This window comes from Ictalurus punctatus, chromosome 17, assembly GCF_001660625.3.
Source record: "Ictalurus punctatus breed USDA103 chromosome 17, Coco_2.0, whole genome shotgun sequence".
Classification (NCBI taxonomy): Eukaryota; Metazoa; Chordata; class Actinopteri; order Siluriformes; family Ictaluridae; genus Ictalurus; species Ictalurus punctatus.
In genome coordinates, this window is record NC_030432.2 from 5,831,284 (window position 1) to 5,857,724 (window position 26,441).

The 26,441-nt window shown below is 42.4% G+C and overlaps 1 protein-coding gene across 3 annotated transcripts; it reads left to right on the forward strand.

Moving 5' to 3' along the window:
- Positions 1 to 603: 603 nt before the first annotated feature.
- Positions 604 to 25,735, forward strand: ypel2b (yippee-like 2b). 3 transcript variants are annotated; one of them, XM_017491080.3, is made up of 5 exons: positions 604 to 1,428; positions 18,986 to 19,215; positions 19,515 to 19,558; positions 19,812 to 19,947; positions 22,787 to 25,735. In XM_017491080.3, the coding sequence occupies exons 2-5, from the start codon at positions 19,099 to 19,101 to the stop codon at positions 22,874 to 22,876; spliced, it is 387 nt and encodes a 128-aa protein (XP_017346569.1). In that variant the 5' UTR covers positions 604 to 1,428; positions 18,986 to 19,098; the 3' UTR covers positions 22,877 to 25,735. The 3 variants fall into 3 exon arrangements, with proteins under 3 accessions (XP_017346569.1, XP_017346571.1, XP_053543387.1); XM_017491082.3 differs by having other exon boundaries at positions 667 to 1,428; positions 19,839 to 19,947; XM_053687412.1 differs by lacking the exon at positions 604 to 1,428 and adding an exon at positions 13,926 to 14,031 and having other exon boundaries at positions 19,839 to 19,947.
- Positions 25,736 to 26,441: the final 706 nt, after the last annotated feature.

Genomic DNA, 26,441 nt, shown 5'->3' on the forward strand with positions numbered 1-26,441 from the left:
TCCATCCTACCACATCGAAAAATTCTACTGCGGGTTTCTGCTTCGCATCTGTGACTATCAGATTATCCTACCAATATAAAATAAACAGGTGTGACGATTTTACAGTGTAAAATACCCTATCAGATTATCCTACTGATATCAAATAAACAGGTGTGATGGTTTTACAGTATAAAATAACCTATCAGATTCCAAGTCCACGCACAAGTAGTAAAAAATGGTGGGCGTGTTGTTCAGGCTGACAAATATGACACAATATTGATGTGCGCATAAGCAGTAAGCCCTGGTAGGACGATCTGATGGGTAGGATGAAATGTCAGGACCCCGGAAACAATATTATCCGAAGCTTATGTCATTACTTAACAAGCAACCGTGTTACTTGGCAAAATGCAGCCACTATCACCAAATAATAATAATAAATAATAAAAATTAAAAAGAGTTGAATGCATGTTTTTTTTATTTAATGTTGAAAAATAATTTACATATTTTTAATAGTTACAAAAAAACTAGATTGCTATTTAATTTACAGTTTGCTTCATCTAAAGGCTAGGTTTGTCTAGTAATTAATTGTTAACCGGATGGCAAGGGATAGAGTACTGTAAATCGTGCAATACCCTTTAATAAAAGCTAAATTTATCGGTGTACTATGACCCGTTTGGCCTGCCATGGAAAAATAAATAGTCGCGATCCTCGCGCGCGAGTTTTGTTACAGTTGGTTTGGTCGAAGTGTTTTCTCCGCGAGCGCGCGCGCGCGCGGGTGGTTCGTCACGTGCTCGCGCGTTATTTATGACCGTGATTTGACGCTATACTCGCGTCACACTTTGCCCATGCACGCGCAGGAACGCACCGTAAGCCAAAAGCCGAACTGGACAGCGAAAGTTGTTAACGAGGATGCGCGTGAAAAGGTCTTGTATCTTTTACATTAGTCAAGAACCCAGCTGGAGACAAGTAAGGCGTGCGTAAGTTGCCATGGCGATAGTGAACGGATCAAACTCAGCTAAACGAAGGCTAGATAACGAATAAACCCCTGCCGCATGAGACAGACCACTGATGAGCTTTAGTTTTTGTTTTTGCCTCCCTTTGACCAATCACCGCGGCGTTGCTAGGCTGGCCCTGTCTCTGATTGGTGGATACAGATGTCAGTCTGTCTAGGTGACGCGCAGGATGATTTCTGTTCAATTACATGAAACACCCCAAAACACGTCCGCACCAACAGAGAGGAAACACTGCAGAGGGCACACACACACACACACACACACACACACACACACACACATATATATATATATATATATATATATATATATACAAACACACACACACACACACACATATATATATATACACACACGGCTTCTCCAAAACATAAGCTGGCTTTCCTTTACAGCAAAGCTGACGGTGCCTTTTAGGGGTCATCTCTACTTTTCAAAGGTAAATATTCGCGTCCTTTATCTGCATTTCCGAGTGTGAAACTTTCTGCTGAGATGTTTTAGGAGTCAGTCAGCGTTAGCCACGTATTTGCAGACTTGCAGGTTGTTGTTCAGTTCGTGGTTCTGTAGCTACCTGAATACATGCAGGTGTCAGGGGTTTGGATGAATCATTTCGCAGTGGGACACCTTTTAATGAGGGTTTCACTGCGAATAACGTGTTTCATCCAAACTGTACATCATTCAAAGTGAGGAGAAAGCCGAACAGCTTGTTATTCCACTGCGTCATTTCAGTTTCCTCCCGTTAACGGCACAGTCCATAGAATCAGTGTTCATCCCAGTGCTGTATCTGCACTAATGATTTATAAAAACACACGGAGAAAGAGAGAGAATCACACAGAGAGAAAGAGAGACACGGAGAGAGAAACACACACACACACACAGAGAGACCCACACAGAGAAAGAGAGATAAAAACACACGGGGAGAGAGAGAGAAAGAGAGAGAGAGAGAGAAAGAGAGAGAGAGAGATGCACAGAGAGAGAGAGACAGAAAGACAGAGAAAGAGATACAGAGAGAGAGAGAAAAACAGAAAGAAAATCAGACAGAGAAAGAGAGACAGAGAGAGAGATGCACAGAGAAAAACACACAGAGACAGAGAGAAAAACACAGAAAGAGAGAGACACAGAGAGAGAGAGAGAGAGAGACTGTAGTGTGTGTATATAGAGCTGGGTGCGTGCAGTACTGTATGTGTATAATATGTTTGAGTGGAGGTTTCTGCCATCCAGTGGTTTTCAACCCTATTCAAAAATTGTTAGAGTTCTTGTATTGACTCATTTGCACATCCACTTGAATTGAATCTCTTAAACTCAAACCTCAATAACTCAAAAACAAGGAGACCTATTAATAGTGTCCACTTGAACCTAATGTTTTCTGTCGGTGGAAAGTTCCAGAAGTACTATGGTGCTAATAAACAGCCAAAATATTACAGAATCACACACATCAATACCGTGAGGAATATTTCTGCAGTTGGATTCATTTCACAGTTCAAGATACATAAAAGTTTGAGAACCCCTTCTGCCTGTAATCCTTTCATTCCTGTCTGTTCATATTCATATTTATTTCTGTGTAGTGTATTTCATACTGAACTCATTTGAAATCGGGGCATCATCCAAAGTCATAGGATGTACACTAGCATGGAAAAGTTCGGAATCATGAATTAATTTCATACAGTTTTCAAAGAATTTGTGTCTTTTCTTTTTAACCAAGGTAGCGTTAGAGTATATAGTGAATACACTGACAGTGTCATAACTTTATTATATTTATTTAATGCTATATTTAATATAGAGTCCTTCCTTTTCAGGAGTTACAGTTTTGCAGGCGTTTGGCCGTCTAGTTGTCAGTTTTTAACGATCTTCAGGGACAATTTCAACCCACACCTTTTGTAACTCTTCTCAGAGATGCGACTGGCTTTCTTTTCTCCTGACCTTACAGCGAAGCTCAGTAGGGTTGTGATATGAAGGTTGTACTGGCCAGTGCGTTATTAAAGACTGTAATCTGGTTTCCTGATTCCTCACCAAATACTTTTTGCATAGCTTTGTACGGGTGTACTTGCATTATTGGACTTAAAATGACAATAATATAATTTATCGCAATTATTTCTGGGACAATATATCGTCCAACAGAAGTAGTTATCGTGGCAGGTATACACGACATGATGTAGTAAAATAAAGTCGTAAACTTTCCGGTTCATTGTTCCTTGCTCTCCATTCTTCCCAACAGTGCAGTGCAGCCCCGTACCATTACAATTGCTCTTTGGTGCTTGACAGAAGATATCAAGCATTCCTCCAGCATCTTTTCATTTGCTTTACATCTCACGTGTGTTCTCCTTCAGTATGTTCAGCTTCTAAAACTTTCACTCATCCATCTATACTACCTTTTTTCCCAGTCATACACCATCCAATGCCCATTTTAACCTCTTCTTTTCATTTGCCAGTATTAAGTATGGCTTCCATTTTTAAACTCTGCTTGCAAGGCCAGCATCACCGAGACGTCTTTTCAGTGTTGCAGATGACACTGGTATTTGGCTTGTACTATTTAAGGGAGCAGCCAACTGGGGACCTTCAAGACATCTTTTTCTCAAACTGCAGACCCTGACGTACTTATCCTTTTGTTTTGTTGTGTATTTGGGCCTTCCTTTTCTTTTTCTATCTAGTTAGTTAGGTGCAGTATGATCTCTTCTATCTTACCTGAATAATTAAGGATGAGCTCTGAGAGTTTTGCCATTAGCTTTGCCACGCTTGAGTAATGGCCGACGAAATTCAAGCTTTGCAGTCATATGTAAATAATTAATTGTAAATCACTAATAATATGTAATAAGAAAATCTAAGTAATTTATTTTGTATTTTTAAATCGATTTAATGGTACAGTGATTTTTAAAAGTAAATAAATAAATAGAATGTCTTAGTAATTCCAGACATACGGTCAGAACATCCACATACTATGCAAAGGACGTCTGAAAGAACACACTACCATACTAAGTATTATGTCAGAATTGTCGCCTTTGCCTTCCGTAGCATTGACTGCTATGTATAAACGTAATGAATAGAAGTTGTTGGACTTCTGATCAAAAGGTCATGAGTTCAAATCTTAACACTGCCAAGCTGCCTCTGCTGGGCCCTTAAGCAAGGCCCTATAAAATGAGATGAATGTAAGTCACTCTGGATAAAGGCGTCTGCGAAATGATATAAATGTATGTGTAAATAAATGTACACCAAGTGTGCTGCAACAGAAAAGCGTTCGCCGTGTGGTTCAGAGATCACAAGCTCAAATCTTGATGATGCCACAGCCATCTATGACCAGGAGTCCAAGAGAGCGAAATGGGCCATGCAATGGCATACATTCTCTCCCTTTCTCTCTCTCCCCTGTCAATCACAGGGACAGAAGCATTCATAAGGCAGGTGGATAGCTGTAACCTCTGAGTGTGTTGCGCTGCCCTGTGAGCAGCTGTTTGGTCGGCTGCCTTCACGTGTCTCGGAGGAAGCATATGATGGCTGATTGGTAGCTGTCATGTGATGGTGGAGCACTATCTGGTGGATGGGAATTGGCTAAGAGAAAATCTGGGAAAAGAACAAATAAATAAATAAATAAATAGTATGCCACCATATGATCGACCTCTAAATGATACTAAATTGTATTGTATCGACCTCTAAATAATACAAAATAGTAGTTCCAGAGGACTGACAACTGCTGGTATACAAGGTAGTACATATAAATAGTGTTCCCCCATATGACTGACAATAACCAGAATATTATAGGGCACTTTTAAATAATGAGCCTAATGTTTGAAAAAAGTTTGATAATCCCAGATCTGTGAGATTGAAAAGTGCATATTAGCATATTAAGCAGTATGTTGAAACAATAATCCACTTATTGATTTTGCACATAGCCCACTTTTGAGTTTTTTTGGTATGTGTCTGGCAGATTCTGCTTCATCGTGAGATCGGCTTGTCAAAGCCACCGCCCTCTCGGTGGGTGCAACTGTCCAGATTGTCCCCATTCATTTGAGTTGAATGCAGAGGGTCCACAAAGAGTTGGCACACAAGGTGTTACATTTCAGATGAGAAAGCTCAGACGATGTGATTTTATTTGACGAGGGACTTTATGCAGGACTTTAAAAAGGTTGCTGAAGACGTTTTTGTAATGTACAGGTAGTTAGGATCCATTTGCAAGAAGTATATTAAAGTGCACCTATTATGGTTTGTAGTGTGTTATAGAGCTGTTTTTGAGTGTAAAAAGTCTGCAAAGTTTCAAAAATCAAAGTGCGTGACAAACAGAGTTAATGACTCCCAAAAGAAGGAACTGATTCTAAACAGCTGAAACGAGTCGATAGTGATTCAAGACTTTACTTCCTGTACTAACCTACGTAGGTTTGTAACAAAAAGCTCCGCCTCTGATCTTCATTGGCTGCTCGTGAACAGACAGAGCTGAAACTCGTTATGGTAGTGGGCGTTTCCTGTTTGAAACACGCTGACAGTGGTAGACCAATCACACCAGACTGGGACGTCTGACCAATCAGAGCAGAGTATGGTCTCTGAAAGGAGGAGTTTAGAATGAATCCTTTAGAACGAATCATTTAACGAGTCGATTGTGACAATGGGGGAAAGGTAATGCTGCAGTTTAAATTATGAGCACATTAGAGCATTTTTTGTTTTGTTTTTTTTTACCTTGGATGCATGTAAATCTATTGTATGAGACCTTTGAAACAAAATTAGGCACGTTTCAAAACCATAATAGGTGTGCTTTAAAGACAAAGTTCACAATCCAAAGAGCATTAACAATAAACCATCCAAGGTCATACACAAAATGCACTTAACATCTAGATCCAGAGGGCAATCAATCAACATGGTCAACAGGACAGTCCAGAGTCAGAGTACAGAACAGATACAGGATTACCAGAGCCAGAGGACAAATCAATGAATCAGGAAAGCCAAGATGTGTAGCAAGGGACATACACGAAATAGCGATCAGGAATAACAAAGGCTCAGGACTCTCACAAATCACTAGGTATTCTGCAAGGGTTCACACCTAGCCTATTTTGCACGTGCTTTATGTACTCTACAGGTGGGAAGTTCTTTCCAACTGAAGAAGAGCGCTAGAATCCCAAGGAGGTTGCCCTCTGGTGGCGTGGGGGTGAATTGTCCCTTCCAAGTTGTGATAGTTCTATTTTTTATTACTGTTTAATACTGTTTAGTTCAATTCAGTTTGATTTTATTTATATAATGCTTTTAACAATGGCAGCTTTACAGAAATCTGGATATAAGTTTAAATTTATCCCTAAAGAGCAAGCCAGAAGCAGCAGTGGCAAGGAAAGGTGACACTTGATTGTAAATCATTTCTCTTCTATAACTGTATACTGTAGATTCAAGAAGTGCTAAGTGTGTTGAAAGGAATCTCTACCTCGACCTTGGTTTCTTAGCGTCAGGCATCTGCATGCTAGCCTTAGCATACATTATGTTACATGGTCAGTTGTAATGATATTTTTACATGAAGATTCAAGAGTTTGTCGTATGTACAGTAAAACAGCCAGTTACACTGTACAATGAAATTCTTCCTCTGCATTCCTTCTTATAAATCATAGATACTGTACAGATAGTGTAATATAAAAAAGGTTGGTGTACAGTGATATACAGTGGGGTCCAAAGGTCTGAGCGCACTAGTGAAGATGCTTGAGAATCTTTGAAATATTGACATGAATTTCAGAGTTTCTTATTATTTGGTGCGTCCCCTTTTCGCCTTAATGACAGTGAGCACTCTAGCTTGCATGGACACCACAAGTTTGTGCAAAATCTCCTGATCCAGTTTAGATCAAATCCATTTTAGATCAAATCCATTTTAGATCAAATCCATCAGTCGGTTGAACACTAGAGCTGCAACAACTAATCGATAAAATAATATTAATCGATTATAATAATAAACGATTATGAAAATCGCTGTCAACGAATCTCATTATCGACTAGTTGGTCTGCGCGCGGTACGGGGGAGATTTACTCATTACGTTACTTCTGTTACAAAAACATGCTTCGGAGAATAAATACTAAAGTTGTGTCCCAAATGAAGTACTGTACACTTACACTATGCACTAGTGTCTAGTGTGTGGATTTTAGAAAGTTAATATCATCTCAAATATATCACTAGCGGGTTTTTTTTTTACTAACTGGAAGTATAAGCCGCTTCCTAGTTGACAGCGCATGATGTCATACGCACGCTAGCATGAGCAGACACCCGAGTCACAGACAATGGCTTTCTTCAGTTTACTTTCTGTCAGCGTTGCCTTTTATTCCCAACATGAGCTCAGTCACCATCATTCGGAGGTGAAATCGTCACGTGACTGAGGAAGACCGTCCTCTAAGGCAGGGAGCATTTTAAATTAAACACCGCGGAGATCAAACAGTGCTGCGAGAGCACAAACATGTTTATATCCAAAATACTCCACTGTGTGTAAGGCGCAGGGGAAACTGGTGTGAGATGCTTTAAAGGTTTAGTTTAATTTAAGTTTATTATCATTATATGTTGTATTTGCGCGCTTGCAGTGTAAATTCTGTCGTTTATTATAACGGAAGTGATGTGTTAGTAACGAGGCCGCGTTGCTGATCACGCGCAGTGTAGCGTGTGGGAGCGTGAGTAAGATCTGTAATGTCTAATTAAAACATTATGATCAAAAGTAAACACAAGTAAAATAATACGACTAAAGGCAGCGAGTAACAGAAACCACAAGGTGCAGTGAAAGTGAGTTTTTATTATTAATTTAGGACTGTAGTTTAATTCAGTGATTTTTGTCCATAAAAAAATTATGCATAAGTACCATAAAATTTTGTATACTTTATAAAGATTAAAAAATTGTATTATTTTTTATTTTTTTTATGGATGCAGAAAAAGCAATGAATTAAACTACAGTCCTAAATGAATAATATATATTCTGGTGTGTGTGTGTGTGTATTGAGTTATTTTCTGTTTTGGACAAACAGTTGTGTAAAGTTTTGTCTGATGTTTATATTTGTAACACTCAGTTTGTGGATTTTATTTTAAATATACAACAAAAAAAAGGTACTGAAAGTTTGCCCTGCCCCATCCGATTAATCGATTAATCAAAAAAAAAAAATCAGTCAACTAATCGATTATGAAAATAATCATTAGTTGCAGCCCTACTGAACACATGCTTCAATAGAAGAGATTAGACACGAGGAAAACCTGACCTGAGCTTTTATACAAAGCAGTTAACATCATGGCTGTATGCAGGGTTTAAAAAATATCGAGGTCCAAAAAGTAAGTTTGCTAGCAGGGTTGGGGGGCGAAAAATATTGATTTCCCCGATCGACATATGTGCACTTTAAGACGTTGGATAATAATAGCTTTAAAACCATGTCAGTGGGCTGGATCAAATTCCTGTAGAAATGTGACTGGCCTCAGCTCTATCACCTCTCCTCTCAGCCTGGTCTACTCCAGTATTGCTCTGCTTCTGTGGTCTCTCTGAGTCTTTTCCTTTATGTCTTCTGTGCTCTTTCTTCTCAGCCTCTTTTTCTGGATCTGTCTGCTCTCCATATCCCACTCCCTGTTTCTCATCTCTTCTTGTCTCTCTGCCTTCAGCATTACAATATTTCTGTTCATTTCTCTCTCCGTCCTCTTCTAGTCTTTCTTCTCTCTCTCCGTCTGTATTTGCTGCTTGTCCCGTTCTTTGGGACTCCTCACTTGTGTCTCCTGCCGAAGTGTAGTAAAAAATAAAAACACCTTTATTTTATCTTTGTGTTTGAGTTTGCATCATTTTGGATTTGAATGATAAAAATGTGTCTTAAGCAGTATATAAACGTAGGAAAAATGTGTTTTATACAAAGTGATATCTATATAATAGTACTATACTTATGAAATTGAATTGAACCTAAAGGCTTCACTGTAATTACCAAAGAACAGGTATCTCTGTGGTAATTAGGCCTATATTGTTTAAATGAGATCAGGTCAGTGTGTGTTTGTGTTAAACAGCACAGTAACATAATGCTAATTGTATCCCGGGCACAGTGGGTAGTACCTGCTCTTCCTCTCTCATCTCCATCATCTTCTCTTTTTCTTTTTCTGTCCGTCTCATCGTGTCCCCTGTTGTTTCCCTTCCCAAAGCTGAGCTTGAATTGATGCAGTCTTTTCATTTTCGTCTGTGTCAGTAAAGAAAGTAAACACAGGGTAAATTGATTATATTTATTTGCAAATGTTCCCAGTTTCTGTTAGGATAATCTTGCAATGAAAATAAATATATATAGTGGTACCTTATCATTTTAACATGCGTTTCAACCCTACACAAACTGATATGAAAGAAAAGCATATCATTATCAGTCCGTCATTGGACGGGATGGAATTAAGGTTAGCTGGCAGCTAGCCTAGTTAATTGACTCATGATGGACAGCCACTGTTTAACGAAGTGTGACCATGCACAGGAGCTATTTGTCAGATGATATCTGACTGGGTGGGGATGAAGGTACTATGTTTTCCGACATTTGAATCGTCCACCTTAATAGACATTGCGATAGTTGGAATCTATCGGCAATACTGTTGTCAATTGTCCCAAGCCTAAAACACACTGCCGGCTGACCTACAACCCAAATCCAAAAAGAGGCAAAAGTGTCTCTCAGCCTCCTCCACACACAGACACACAGGTTCAGAAATGGCCAGAATAGATAAACATGAAAATATAGGAAAAGTGAATGTTGCTGTTCTCTATAAAAGAAGACATAAAACTAATTCTTCAGCTGTGTCACTTTCAGCATCTTTATTAGGGGTGTAACGACGCACAGAATTCAAAGTTGATACGAGACAGTGGTGTCTCATTGTGATGCATTTCAGTACAGCAAAAATAAGCATTACCCGAATAAGTGCTTTAGGGGTAAATTTTCAGCCGATTAATACGTCCTGTATTATAAAAGTAAAATAATTAATGACCGTGTTTGTGTAATGTTTGTGTGATCCATTCTGTTAGCAGTATATACCGAAACAAAAGCTGTGCATAAGAATGTAATGAAATAAAACATGTCTAATCAGTGCATGCAGGATGAGTTTTTCGTGATTGCTGCTTGATTTTGCTGCTGATGCACCTTGTAGAGTTTTTTTTCCTGTGGTAATTTTAAAAATTGCATGCTCCTCCGAATATTGCAGAGTTTCCTTCATTTTGCATTAATTTCAGCAATCGCAAAATCCTGAAGGGACTGTCTAATGAAACTCTCGCTCGGTGCAAGCTTAGCGAGAGAGTTTCATTAGACAGTGTGACTTTATTGGAGGAGTCTGAAGCCCGGAGGTGTTTATCTCTCATTCTGCTGTTAGGGAGATGTGCCGTTAACTCACATTGCTCTCTGTAGCCTTAGAAGTGTTTTTTGTTTTTTTTGTATCCTGTGTTCTCCAAATCTGAATATGGTCTCATATCTGAAGGGATGAACTTCCTAGTTGCTATATTGTTTTCTTTAGCCTGAATTGAAGCAGTGGGAGAGTTTACACCCCTGTTTATTCAGTATGGAGCAGACACAACACTGAACTTCATGTGACCTTAGTTTTATGGCCTGTCATTAATAAAGCACATTCAGACCGGCAGAAAGAGGAAATCTGTATGTTTCATATTAACATCCATAATGGAGATGACACTTTTACCCCAATGCAAATATATTGCACTTGTGTCCTCTTGTCGCTATGACCGAGTGTAATGGTTGTGAGAATTGCTTTTCAAGGCTTTAAGGCTTGTCTCGCTTCCTCTGCAGTGATGGGTGGAACATGAGGACAAGCATACTCTGCCCTCCTTGCTGTTGTTATTTCTACGGACAGTGCTGCTCCGGTTACATAAGGAAGGTTGTTGTGCTCGGCAGGAGCGTACACAGTGCAGACTGCACCACCCATCACCACTGCATCAGCCGCTTACTGAGGTGTAACTCATGGAAGAGAGGCAGGACTGTGAATAAAATTGAAGTGGCTTAGATTTTATACTTTGATTTGTACGTTTTTATAGATTGTTTTGTGAGCATGACTGGAGAGTGTGTGTGTGTGTGTGTGTGTGTGTGTGTGTGTGTGTGTGTGTGTGTGTGTTTGTGTGTGTGGCAGGGGTGGGGTTGGGGTTTGTGATGGGCTGTTGTTGTTCTGAGATGCTGTTGTGCTAAACATTGATGCTAAGAATAAAGGCCAATTGTCTCTGCTGTATGAGAGTTGAAAGAATCAAAAATTAATTATATATTGATAAAAACTGATTTAGTAAAAATGTATATGGAGTTAATGCTGAGATTGTCAAAATGCAAAGTAATTTAAAAATAAATTTTTATAAAACGTGTTTATCATTTATCATTTATGACCATGTTTAGTTTATAATTCACTCGAACCACAAAACTACCACTTAGATAAAAGGTGATCATGCATAATGGTAACAAAAATAAACTTACTATTGTTACTAATGCTTATGTACAGTGGCCCAAAAAAGTGTTTGGACACTTAAGGCACTTAAATAGATTGAATTTTTTACTACATTACAATGCACATCAAATCATCGCCTGGAGCCTCTCATTGGGTTAGGGTTAGAGTGCACAAGGTGTGGGACATCCTGGACAGGGCACAACTGCACTCACATTCACATGCCACACACCCATTCACACAAAATGAACAATTTAGAGATGCCAGTCAGTCTACAGCGCATGTCTTTGGACTTGGGGAGGAAACCGGAGTACCCAGAGGAAACTGGGAGAACCCCCAACCACAGAGGAGAACCCCCAACCTCGGAGGCAAACGTGCTAACCACTAAGTCACCATGCCCCCCACAATGTTAAATCAAGTGGTATTTATTTTAAAGCCAGATTAAGTTATCATCATATAGATTGTTAAGACGTTGGTCTACTGATCGAAAGGTCATGAGTTCAAATCCCAGCACCACCAAGCTGCCACTGTTGGGCCATTGAGCAAGGCCCTTAACCATCAACTGCTCAGTTGTATAAAAATGAGAGAAATGTAAGTTGCTCTGGATAAGGGCATCTGCCAAACACCATAAATGTAAATGTACTCTGATTTCCTTGTAGGCTGACTGGCATTGCCAAATTGTCCATAGTGTGTGAATGGGTGTGCGTGTGAATGTGCCCTGCGATGGGTTGGCCCCCATCCAGGGTGTTTCTCAGCCTTGTGCCCCAAGTCTCCTAGTATAGGCTCCAGGTTTCCTGTGACCCTGTATAGGACAAGCAGTATGGAAATGGATGGATAGATGGATGCTATCTTAATCTATTGTTATTATATTGTTCTGTTATGATCGTCATCATCATATCAGCTATTGGTTACTACTTTGTTAATATCTGCATCATCATCATCAGCCATTGAAAAACCCATATCCATACCCATAAGGTCGACAGCTAATTGAGGTCTGGTTACTGTGAGCATATCATTTACATCATTTTCATACTCATCAAAACATTCAGCAAGCCCTTGTGCCCTGTAGATGGGGTGAAGTCATTCTGGAAGAAGAGAGCACTCTCATCAGGAAATGTTTTATTCATTTGCAGTAACACTTCCCTCTAAGTAGACAAGTGGACCCAAACCATTTCAGCACAGAGCTACTGATTTTTCCTTTCTGTGATGGCGGAGCTACAGCCCACGCACTTTAACGGATTATCGCTCCTCACACGGTCGCTGAAATGGTGGTGACAGGACAACTCCCCTTCAGCACCCCCGGTGTTTTGGACAGCATGGCAGCATGTGGCTATAAGGCGGGGCAGCAGAATCACACATGGCTGGAAGAGTATAAAAGGGGGCCTCAGAGACGGCCAGGTGAGCACATTCTCCTCGTATGGTAATGCTGATACCTGTTTCTTTGTTTTCAGCAGACAACAAAGATTACGAGGACATCACCTCTCCCTGGCTGACTCTCACCGGGTCACTGCCTCCGAGCTGAAGAGACCGCTTCCTGGGTCACGTCACGCCTCTAATCAGCCTCACTTTACATACCCCGGAATGAGACCATGTAGAGCTCCACAATTTGGCATTTCAATCCCCACTCCCTTCCCAAACCATCTTACGCCAATAAATAAGCACTAATCAATCAGTGTCTGCTGCTGAATTTGAATTTGAACTCCAGAGATGTCGTCGAAGCCTATCTCCTAGCCTTTGTGCGAGTTGCCCAGTGGGAAGTATGGGCAGAAGCTGAATGGATCTTCACTCCTCTTCTCTCTTGGGAAGCACAAAAAGCCTACTACGTCCTCTCACTCACTGAGGCCGAAGACTATAACACCCTAAAAAGCGAGTTTGTTGTGGTCTGTCCCCCACCCAAGCGGCGGACACTCTACTGCGCACCACAAAATGATGGCTACAGCCAGAGCAACGCGCCGCGATAGAAGTGGCTAAAAGGGTGGCCATGGACAGGTTGCTGAGTGCTCTGCCGCCCGAGGAGCGGAATGCTATAGGCATGAAGACCCCCAGCAACCCCAGAGTGATGCTAGAGGCCCTTGATTGTGCACTGGACATCCTAGAATTCAGCAGGGAAAGGCAACGAACAGGCAACTTAGCCCGGCCCCAAGCTTTCCCACCATGCCACCCTGAGAGGAACCAATCAGGGGAGAGAGAGAAAATGCAAACTGCATTTCCCCGGGACGAGCCCATGCACACCAAGCTGGACCTAGCGCCTCCACAAACGGTCAGCAAATCTTGGTTGGCAGGATGTACCCTCCACAAGACAGACCCTCCCAGAACACCCACCCTACAAGTGGAAGAGGACGGTCGACCTTTCACGGCTCTACTGGATTCGGGGAGCACGGTGACCTTAGCCCACAGTCATGACCAGAGTGGCTAAAAGAAGAGGAACAATCGCAGTAACATGTTTGCATGGTGATGTGCATCTGGTCCCTGCTGCAGAAATACAGATCCAAAGCCACATTGGTACATGGCCCCTCCTTGTGGGCCTGATCCCGGAGCTGCCAGTCCCACTACTTCTCAGGAGGGATTAGCTAGGGTTCCCCACAGCCACCAGGGTTCACCGGAAGAAGAAGCCAACGCCTACAGCAACGCGGGTCCGGCAGGCCTACATAGCCCAGGAAGGAGGGAACGCCAGTACAGAAGGTGAGATATATACACACCTAATAACCCTGTTTCTTTTAAGTTTCAACAGGCAACACGAGAGGGGAACTTTGGGCGCGAACAGAAAGAGGGCGACCGACTTAGGCGTTGCTGGCCCCAGGTGCAACAGGTAGAAGTTGTCATGCAAAACCCAGATCAAAGGCTCCCAACGTCATATTTCCTGGTGCGAAATGGGCTGCTTTATCACAAATACCAAATACCGGGGTCAACTTGTCGACCTTATGGTGGTCCCCAGGTCAAAAACCCGGCCCACACTCAGCCAGTCTGCGGGTACTTGGGGGGCCAGGAACACCATGGAAAAGTTAAAAGACCGGTTCCTCTGACCCAGAATGGACACAGAAATCTGGGCTTTTTGCCGACAGTGCCAGTGCACTCGCCCACAGAAGCCCTCACCCGCCCTCTCATTCCACTCCGCATCATTGGCATCCCTTTCGAGCGAATTGACATGGACCTCATAGGGCCCCTCCCAAAATCCCCCTGGGGTCATGAATACATTATGGTTATCATGGACTATGCCACCAGATACCCCTAGGTTGGTACCACTATGGAAAGCCACCGCCTGCTACATTACAAAAGAGCTTATGCTCCTGTTCAACTGGGTGGGGATCCTCAAAGACATCCTAACAGACCAAGTTATGCCATTCACATGAAAACTAATGATTGAGCTGTCTATTGCAGGGTAGACACCTGAGGACGTCTGTCTACCACACACAGATGGATGGAACTGCCCTATGTCCTCTTCGCCGTCTGAGAGTGCCGACAAGCATCCACAGGTTTTGCTCCCTTCTAACTTCTCTTCGGACAGCGTCCTCTGGGAATGTTGGTTGTGTCCCAGGAGGTGTGGGAGGAACAGCCCTCCCCGTTCTGCTCACACATTGAGGTCATCCAGGACATGCAAGCTTGGATCGACAGAGTGACACCGATTGGCCGACAGCAAAATGGAGACTGCACAGAGGGAACAGCAGAAGACATACAGCCGGCCAGCACAGCCACGGGAGTTCCAGCCCGGCAACCAGTTACTTCTCCTGCTACCCACCGCCTCATGCAAGTTCCTGGCTCGCTGGCAAGGCCTATACACAGTCCTCGAGAGGGTGGGTCCCATGAACTAACGCCTGCGACAGCCTGGTAAGCATGCAGGCACCCAATTATGTCACTTTAATCTCTTTAAAAAAATGGGTTGAATTAGCTCCAGTGGCGTCTGCTTTCGCTGCCATGTACACAGATCCCAATGAGCATACCCTGGTCCATTGAGGAGAAGACTTCAGCCCCACGCAATGCCAGCAGCTGATGGAGCTGGTGGACCAGTTCACTGACATTTTCTCCTCCACCCACAGGATGACTCATCTGGACCACCACGAGAACAAAACACCTCCGGGAATGGTGGTAAGGCAGCGGCCCTACTGTGTGGAAGAAGTGGGATGAATGTTACGGGATGGGATCATTGAAGAATTCTCTAGGCCCTGGTCCAGCCCCATCGTGGTTGTACCAAAGTCTGACGGAAACTGGAGACTGTGCAATATCTTCAGTAACATCAGCCTTCATGGAACATTCGAAAGGCTGATGGATATCATCTGCCAATACGCAGCCACGTTCCTGGACAACGTGGTAATTCACTCCACCACCTGGTCGGACGATCTATTCCATCTCAGGAAGGTACTAAGAGAGTTCTGGAAGGCAGGGATGATGGCCAACCCAAAAACGTGCCATCTGGGGCTGAGTGAGGCAGAGTACCTGTGGTATTGTATCGGCCGTGACCTGCTTAAACCTCAGGAAAAAAAGAGAGACGTAGTTAAAGGCTACCTGCAACCCACAACAAAGAAACAGGGTTAGTTCTTTCTTGGGTATAGTATAATATTACTGTATCTTCTCTTCTGTAGTCCCCTCTCAGACATAACAAAGAAGGGACAGCCAGACCGAGTGTGGTGGACAGCTGAGACATAGGAGGCGTACCAGGCCCAGAAACGAGCACTCACTAGCGCCCCAGTGCTGAGGAACCCCAATTTCAACCGCCCCTTTATAGTGCACACAGACGCTTCGGAGGAAGGCCTGGGTGCCGTCCTCTCACAGACCTTTGGAGGAGAAGAGCACCCGGTAATGTACATCAGCAGGAAGCTGTCCCTAGCCGAGAGGAAGTATGCTGCAGTGGAAAGAGAAACCCTTGCAATTAAGTGGGCCATCGAGGAGCTGCGTTACTATCTGGCAGGCCGACACTTCACCCTAGTCACCGACCACACTCCTCTGCAGTGGATGGCCAAGGCAAAGGACACCAATGCAAGGGTAACGCGATGGTTCCTTTCATTGCAGGACTTCTTGTTCCAGGTAGTACACCGAGCAAGAGCCCAACATGGAAATCACACTGACATGCCCTGTGAAGTGCAGATCTCCACGATTTGGCATTTCACTCCCCACTCCCTTCCCAAACCACCTCACGCCAATAAATAAGCACCAAGTTTTCCCTTACTTTGGTCTCGTGTGTCTGTGCTTTGCCTCTTGCAGCCCTGAGTCACTACACTTTCACACATTTGTAACTAAGGATTGGTGCTGGAAAACAGGATCATGTGTTGGAGCAGGAACTGAGAAAACACAGGCAGACAGGATTGTTCAGTGATGGCTTTTAGTCATATCCAGACGTCACTGTGGAATCAGGATTGTTAGAAGTCACTGAGCGTATGAAGCCCACAAACAGATCAGGGATTGTTTCTTTTGATGTGGTATGACACTGATGTTCTCCACTAGCAAATATGTGTCCATTAGTAGTGTTGTGGAAGCACACACTGAATGTTTTGGAAGAGAATCTTAAAGTCACTCTGTATCAGAAGACATGAAATACTGAATCCAAGAATCAAATCATCCAAAAGTAAAATCATGGCAGGCCTTCGTTCCATACCGCTGTGATCATTTCAACCCAGGTCAGAGTCGGTTTCCGATTTTAGCAATAGATTATTACATTTTCCTCTCATTTTAGTTCAGAGTGAATTTGATTAAATTGATTGGAGAGGATTTAATAAAATCTGCCCATCCTCATTAACCACACCACATTTTCCTTTTAATCTCATTTCATGATTCTGCACTAGCGGATGTTTTTGTTGGCAGAGGACCTCTGGGGACAGTACTTAAGTTTCCTAAAACATTATGAAAAGATTATGAATTTTCCAAATTAATTGCTACTAAAAAGGTTGCTATTTTTTTTTCTGTACGTACAGTGTGGTACTGCATTTTCTCAGTAATCACGGTGTTCTTATTATACCAACAAAAACACTTATTTTTCTGTGTGTTGCCTGAGAGCATACTATTGGGCAGCTAATATTTCAATGCTAAACTGTAAAGAAACACAAGTATAGGTAGGGCTCTGGATTGGCTGCGTCCTGAAATACCCTTATAGTGTTCTTCTCAGGGCATACTGGGTACACAGCAGGTCGTTCATGCCAGTACGTTTGTGTGTGAATGCATCAGTTTGTGCGACTGCATGTGGGAGACTACTGTCTGTGTGCAAGTGTGTGTATGCAAGCTCTCAGTGGACTCTTTATGCCCACGCCTTTCCTGGGTAACAATAGAGGGAACACAAAAGTTGCTCTTCCACTCAGAGCCCACAGAAGCATTGATTCCTAGAGCCAGTGTCCTCTCCTGCTGCAGAGATCTCAGCATTTACATTTACCGTTACATATATTTACATTTATTCACTGCATAGATGCTTTTATCATTGCTGTGTGTTTCCACCAACTGACCAGAAAAATCTCTCCATTTCCACAGGCTGACATAATTGTTACCCACAGCTCAATGTGGCTACTGTGGATCTGCCTCTCAAAACATATTCCTACAGTCTTATAACTATATACTCAGTGGCCATTTCACTGAGAACACTATATTAATAATGGACAGGACCTCCTTTGCTACAGAACAACTTCAGTTTTTTTCTGGCATGGATTCCACAAGCTGTTGAAAGTGTTTCTTTGATATTCTGGTCCGTGTTAATGTCACAAAGTTGCCCTATTGGATTCGGATCTGCCAATTGAAGTATGCTGGAAGTAGCCCTTATTAGATGGGTAAATTGTGACCATAAATGGATGAATGAGGTCAGCAGCAATAGTCCGATAAGCTATTTTGAGCCATTTAAATGATGCTTGAGTGGTATTAAGGGGCCCCAATGTGTGCAAGGAAAACATTCCCAATCCCCAACTGTTGGCACAAGATAGGTTATGGATCTATGGATTCATGCTGTTGACACGTTTACATTTAATGTGGGCAGATGCCCTTATCCAGAGCGACTTAGATTTATCTCATTTATACAACTGAGCAGTTCCCTTTGCTCAAGGGCCTAGCAGTGGCAGCTTGCTAGTGCTGGGATTTGAACTTACAACCTTCTGGTCAATAGGCCAACATCATAACCACTGAGCTACCACTGTGTATGTCCAACAACCATCACACAATCTGATTCTGATATTTGATGAGAACATTACCTGAAGCTCTTGACCTGTATCTGCATGGTCTTTTACATTGTGCTGTTGCCATATGATTGACTGATTGGGTAAGTGCATGAGCTGGTATAAAGGTGTTCCCATTAAAGTGACCAGTCAGTTTTTATTGTCATCTCTTGACAGATCTTGGCTGCTTATCTCAGTATTCTCACCAGCCCTAGCTGCCTGTCTCACTCTTTAAATATCTGTGTTTCTCCTTCCCACTGTATTTCTCCGTTTCACTCTCCTTCTCAATGTATCTAATTTTTTTCTGTGTACCTAACATGCATCTAGTTTAGTTTTTTGCGCTCTCTCTTGTGTGTACCTCTCTCTGTAACTGTTTTCTATGCCTCTTGCTATCCACAACATGCATCTAGTTAAGTTTTTTGCTCTCTCTCTCTCTCGTGTGTGTGCACGCTCTGCAAGAACAGTGCTGTGTGTTAAACAAGACACATGTAAAGGCCGCCTGCTGTTCTCCACAGGTGTGTGTCCCACCCCACGCACCACCACGGCCCTCACGTGTGTGTTGCGTTGTTTCCCGTGCGAGCCGTCTTGGGCCGGCAGCCCCTTCGTGCAACGTGCACCAAGCCCGCCTATGCTCACCATGACGCGCTCCAAAACCTTCCAGGCCTACCTTCCCACCTGTCACCGCACTTACAGCTGCATCCACTGCCGTGCACACCTCGCCAACCACGACGAGCTCATCTCTAAGGTGATCATGATTTCTGTATGGAGTTTCTCGCCAAACTTTTTTTTTTTCATTCAGTTATTCACTTTTTTAGTCAGTTTGAGAGACTGTTTGTCATTATGTAAATGTTAGACTGAATACATATCTAACTGTGGTAGCAGGCAAGAGAAAACATGATCAGAGCAGAAGAGGTTGAGGTCAGACTAGCAGATGCTGCACAGCTTGTTGTCACTGTTTCACATTGCACAGAGACAAAATATGCTTTTAATAGACAAATCTGTTGTAAGAGATGCTTATAAGCTGTTTTATTGCTTTTCTTTTAGTCCTTTCAAGGAAGTCAAGGCAGAGCCTATCTTTTCAACTCTGTGTAAGTATGTAGCAAGGATGCTTACCTCCAAACAAATTCCAACACAGTTTGGACATTTTCCTGCTCTAACACACCACAAAACCTGGTCATTAACTAGTGACTTGAATCAGATGTGTTAAAGCAAGGTACTTACCAAACTGTACTGGAATCTAGCCCTCCAGAACTGGAGAAAGGCACCTGTAGTAGATAATATACATGATCAAAAGGTTTATCCAATGTCATATGCTCATACATATTGCTTTTTTTTTTTCAGCGTATCTATCTGTCTGTCTCTCAACAGGGTGAATGTAGGTTGTGGTCCAGCAGAAGAGCGAGTGCTCCTCACCGGCCTACACGCAGTAGCAGACATCTACTGTGAGAACTGCAAAACTACACTGGGTTGGAAATATGTGAGTGTAAGAACATGTACAGACATATTTACACCACTAAAGCATTTAATATTTACACGCTCTCAAGGCAACACGCTTATTTGTGTTCACAAACATTTGACTGATTCCTGTATTTGTTTTCTGGTATGTTCATAAGTCTCTTATAAGCACAGGAGCGTATTTGGATTTGCTATGGTCACGGACACACATCAGCTGATTTAGGATCCCAAAATAAATAGCAACCTACTGTTACACTATGCAAAGATTGCAAGTCTACTCTTAAAGTCAATCCCTAAGGGGCTTGCATTCTTCGCTTGTCACATGGTGTCCATTTTTGCTCAGCAGCTGCACCACTTGTCGATATTTTTACATGCATTGCTGGTTCTGGATTTCTGTTCAGGCTTGTCATACAAGTTATTAGCTGACTTGTACACACATTTACATTTACATTTATTCATTTAGAAGAAAAGTTATTTAAGTTGTACAAGTTATTAGCTGACTTGTAGATACGAATACACCTCACATTTGCACCCAAAGATGACTGCGTGATTAAGGAATGGACCATAAATTAATAAGGTTGTTTTGATGCGTTATTGTCAAATGGACAGGTCGATCAGAGCCATCCACTACCCTAGAAAAAGGAACGTATTCAGAGTTAGTGATTTGAGTTGAAAGTATATGTCAGTAGCTACGTGAGGGAAGTTATCCATAAGCAGGCGTTTACCTTGATTTTTTGATAAGGCCATTCAGATTAACGCATCAATTAATGCGTCCAAGGTGACCTGGTCGGTAGGCTGTAGAGAAACCCTTATTCTTGGGACATTTTTCTTTCTGTAAAACTGTATAAGAGGTGAAGTCTGGATTAGAGTCAGCGGTTGGACAAATCGGATTACATGTCCAGGATGTCGTACTTGCCTGGCAGCTACACATTTGATCAAATTGATTAAACAACTAGAAAAAGAGAAAAATCTTACTCTTTATTGACTTTTACAAAACCAAGTTTGTTTGTTTTTTTTGGTATGAGTTTCTTGACTTCATGTGCTTCATGGTGCTGTGACGTACCTTGACATCACAACTGCTGAGCTACACACATTGGCCAAGGAGCAATCTGGCTGGCAGTATTTACTACGTGGATTAATTAGCATGCATGGATGGATCTTGGAATCTTGGAAAAACATTGCCTTCGCCCATGACACGACCGTGGTGGGTCTCATCAGCAAGAACGACGAGTCAGCATACAGAGAGAAGGTGCAGCAGCTAACGGACTGGTGCAGAGCCAACAACCTGTCTCTGAACGCGTACAAAACAAAAGAGATGGTTGTTGACTTCAGGAGAGCACGGAGCGACCACTCTCCGCTGAACATCTCCAGCTGACGGCTCCTCCGTGGAGATCGTCAAGAGCACCAAATTCCTTGGTGTTCACAAGGTGGAGAACCTCACTCGGTCCCTCAAGACCAGCTCCATAACCAAGAACAACCCAGCTGCGTCTCTACTTTCTGTGACGTCTGAAAAAAGCCCATCTCCCACCCCTCATCCTCACATTGTTCTACAGAGGAACTATTGAGAGCATCCTGAGCAGCGGCATCACTGCCCAGTTTGGAAATTGCTCCGTATTGGATCGCAAGACCCTGCAGCGTATAGTGAGGACAGCTGAGAAGATCATTGGGGTCTCTCTTCCCTCCATCATAGCCACAAGCATTGTGGATGACCCCACACAACCATCAGACAAACTCTTCACCCTCCTGCTGTCTGCAAAACGGTACCGAAGCATTCGAGCACTCGCGGCCAGACAGTGTAACAGCTTCTTCCCACAAGCCATCAGACTCCTCAGTACTCAATCCTCAATACTCAGATACTAGACTGGCACACACACACACTGAACTGAACACCATCCCATTCCCCTTGCAATTTTTGCACATTTCTGTACTGATAACCTGTATTTCTGCTGCTAATGTACTTATAAAAATATTATATTCAATTTATTGTCACCACTATACTCTTTACCTGGCTGCTACCTCAATAGCTGCTATGTCTACATATGGTATAAGTGAATCTGCTGAATACTATGTCATGGTATGTTATGTTTATATTCACAGCATTTTATTTATTTATTTATTTATTTATTTGTCTCTTCGCACTACCTGTTATATCGGATACTTCCGTACTAGAACTGTGTACTGGTCAGAGCTACACTGTCACTTACTGTGCCTATTGTCCTGTTTTAGTAGGTACAGTACTGTCTTGTGTTGCTTGGACACGTTTGTATGTACACTTTATGTAGAATGTGTAGATCTTATTTAGTTCTGTGTCGTCTCATGTGGTTAGTGTGTTGTGTGAAGCACCATGGTCCTGGAGGAATGTTGTTTCGTTTCACTGTGTACTGCACCACCTGTATATGGTTTAAATGACAACAAAGCCACTTGTCTTCATGGAGCTGGCTTTGTGCACAGGGGCATTGTCATGCTGGAACAGGTTTGGGCCTCTTAGTGTCAGTGAAGGGTAATCGTAATGATGCAGCATACAGAGACATGCTATACAATCGTGTTGCTTCCAACTTTGTATGGGGAAGGCTCATATATGGGAGTGACGGTCAGGTGTCCACAAACTTTTGGCCATATTGTGTATCTTAGCTACCACTTCTTAGCCTAGTTAATTTCCGGGCAACCAAAACATAGGTCTGAATAGCTCATTAGAGCTTACACATGCCCAGTGGGCTAGCTAGTTTTATACTTTGTATGTCTCTGAGAAAGAGGGGGAAAAAACAGAAAAAATAAAGAAACTGACACATTTTGATACTCCATTCCTTATTCTGCACTCTCTCTCTCTCTTTCGTTCTCTCTGTGTGTCCACCTCTCTTTAGGAGCATGCCTTTGAGAGCAGTCAGAAGTACAAGGAGGGTAAGTTTATCATCGAGCTGGCCCACATGATAAAGGACAATGGCTGGGACTGAGGTGTGAGGGAGCTGTGATGGAGAATGGATGAACCAGTTCAGATGCTGGCTGTGTGGGTAAACAAGTGACGCTGGTTTCATGTCGCCTTCTCTCGTATTCTATTTAACATTTCTCCCACACACACACAAACACTCCTAGTTCCAGGGTTGCAGGTGTACAGTCAGGGGTTCTGAACAAGGTACAGAGGAGGAACAGTGTGTGTGTGTGTGTGTGTGTGTGTGTATGTGTGTGTGTGCGTGCATCCCAGCTGAATGAATGAACATGTGAATATGTGAACACATCCAATAAATGGTGTGTAGACATGTACACTCGCCTAGATATATACACCAAACTAGTTACTTGCATGTCCCAACCATATTAGCCCAAGACAACCCAGTGTGTTCATGTGCATCTGGGTTCCAAACTTGGCAGGGCCGTGGGGGCACAGAGTTAAAGAGTCTATTTAGAAAAGTGCTAAGGTGATTATCCCAAGTCCAGCTGAGTTTGGCCACTGCCAGCTTGGGCCAATACGACGGGTCTCTGAATGGGCCTCTGATGGAGGCAACCAATGAAAGAGGCCCATATGAGGGGTAAAACCAGTCATATTGGCAGGCAGAGCTTTCTAATGAGACTGCCCTGTCTCACCGTTTATAAGACACTAACATCTGATCCATTCTGAGTAGCTCTCCTTTGCCCTTACATACAAAACAGAATGTTAACCAGTGTGTATATAACTGGATACACCGCGTTTTATTCGGACCTAATAACCTGCATTCAGCATTAGCCATTAGCCGCCTGTGCTATTCCTGCTTTTGCTGTGTGATGATATATTTAGGAATTACTGCTGGGCACGAGGACGAGGTTTTCAGAGCTTTCTCACAGGACGTGCAGAAACTGAGGTAAAATACTGGAATACTGCCTCCTCCTAGCAAGCATTTTTACAGATTTAACTCCAGAGATTAAAGCCAGTTAGCAGTGACACCTTGTTGGTGTCTCCACGTCAACCAAAGAACCCGTCCACCTATAATCAGTTACACGAACAGTCGATAGGCTGTAGTGACATGAGAGGCCCTGTCTTTGCCAGGCATTTGCGGTGACCAACATCACCAGCTGCAGCGTGGCACAAACACAAAATTTCCAAAAATGATGGAACCATTTTCTTTCATTCATTCATCTATCCATATGTAGTGTGTGCTAAACGGTTTAGTGAAGTAAAATCTAAATACATGGATGTGGCAGATAAGTAATATTTTCTAGGCCAGTTATATTACTCGTACTTCCAATAAGCAGCACAAAGGCATATCACAAACATGACATAAATGTGTATCTTAGTTGTGTGATGCAGCTCTCGGGCAACAAGTATTTTGAGTTGTCTAAGCACTCACTCAGCACTCCTTATATACATCTGGTATGGGTGGAGCTGGGATAGATGTAGCCAGGGGCGTAACCTGGCCTGCGCATTCAGGGCTGTAGCCCTCGAAGATTTTTTCTTTAGCCCCGAATAATTCTCCTCTTGGAGCGGTTTGTCACTACGGAACTGAACGTCAGTAAAAGAAGATGGCGGTGTTGTAAATTTATATCTTCACTGAACGGAGGCGAGACCAATCAGACAGGGTTTACAGGAAAATACGTGGAAATACTCGTGTCTTATTGGCTGACAGTCTCAATTCTGCCAAACGCTAGCTCACACAGTCAGTGTGAGGAAAAATTGATAAACACCAATATTATTTATTTATTTATTTAGTGAAACTGAAACAGTAACATCCTCTGATGCTGAGCAGGAAAACAAGGTGTGTAAATGTCTATATGAGTTCCAGTTTACGTGAACATGAGATGAGCAGAGCATAAGGAAAGCACTGTAGCAGCTAAAGCCATACAATGATTATGGCTTAGCTGTGCTTCCCCTTGGCTAGAGACACCAAACTAGCATAGTTAGACAAGTTTTATATTAAAGTTTTATCTGTCTGGTTGTCCTACAAACAGTGACAACACCCGAGGCAAGTTTTATTATAAATCCAACTTTTTCTGATCATGTCATACATTGACAGCTAAGTTACCACAGCTTCCATCAAACAAAACTTAGACTACTAGCTGAGCTGGAAAAAATGCAAGAAAAAAACAGTCTCCAGACTAGAAACAGTCTTATTCATAAGAACGGTTTTAAACGTTTGTTTGTTTTTTTTGATGGAGAAGAATCTGGGCTGAGCCCCGGATGATTAACAGTCCAGCTAACGCCCCTGGATGTAGCCACCAGTTCCATATGCTGTTGAACTATAATCATAAAATTCCATACAGTATCATATGTATTGCTGTCATTGTTGTGCATTTCCAGCATGCATTTTGTTCACTCCTATTAATCATGAACTCATCAAATTATCCAATGATTACCATAAAGCTCCAGGTTTGCGTGATGCCAGATACCAAATGACCAAAATGAGTTGAGATCATGAAAATACCAATAATGCTGCATGTGACAGTCTTTGTGTACACAGATGAAGATCAGGGTTAAGGAGTTAAAAGGCCAGCTTTTGTCTCTTACGGTGAAATGCATTATTTCTTATTGTAAATGACAGATATTAATATATTTCAGCACTTACATGTAATGAGAGGCATCACTATTTAGGTTGATCTGTGTGTTTCAGAGTGTAAATATACATGTACGGTTTGTTATTTATGACTGAATATCATACTGTGCTTTCTGTCTGGAGCCCTAATTGGGTGTGCAATATTTGCAACTTTCTTTCTTTCTTTTTTTTTTTTTTCTTTTTTTTTTTTTACTCTTGAAAATGTTTCAAGCTTAGTGTCTTTTATAAATTGTTGACTATATATTAACTACAGCTGGAGATTGATCTAAATTAAAATAAAAGATATGGCAAGTTGCCTTGTTTGTTGTGGGGTTTATTTATTTATTTTTTTAGATACTCCATGTAGCACATAATCATATAAATCATATTTTCACCTCGGTTTCTTTGGGCCTCAGCATGGTTTATACCTGATAATCTTATACTATTAGTGGAAGTCAGTCGATGTAAATGATGAGAATGGAAGAAGACTGTGGCTGTGCTCCACTCCAGTGCTGTCTGCTTTTGCGAGGTTCTCCAGGCTCCTGTTTACAGCCGCACATGTCTCGGGCTTGCTCCGAGTTGCACTGCAGATCAGGTCTCCTAGCAACTGGGTTTCTCTATTCTCAAGTTGCGGAGGAGGAGAGAGAGTGAGTGTGTGTGTGTGTATTGAGAGAGAATTGGTGTTATTCATTGTCTGGGTCCAGTATTATCAGGCGTACACAGACACAGCTCAGAAACTGAGGCCTGTTTGACGTCTGTGGGAAGGAACGTGGGTGATGTATTTGCTCTTTATTTCATCGTGCCATCTGTGAAGGGTGAGAGATGAATGGTGAGGGCTCTCAGTGTTAGATGAGGGATGTGAAGGCTTAGCATCAAATCCACAATGAGTGTGGGGTGGTAGGTTGGTTTTTTTTCCTAGCCAGTCAGACACTATAGGATGAATGTATCCACATTTGTAATCCATTATGAAAACACTGACTCTAGAAGACTTACAGCTGTACGTCTTCTAGTGTTTGATGCT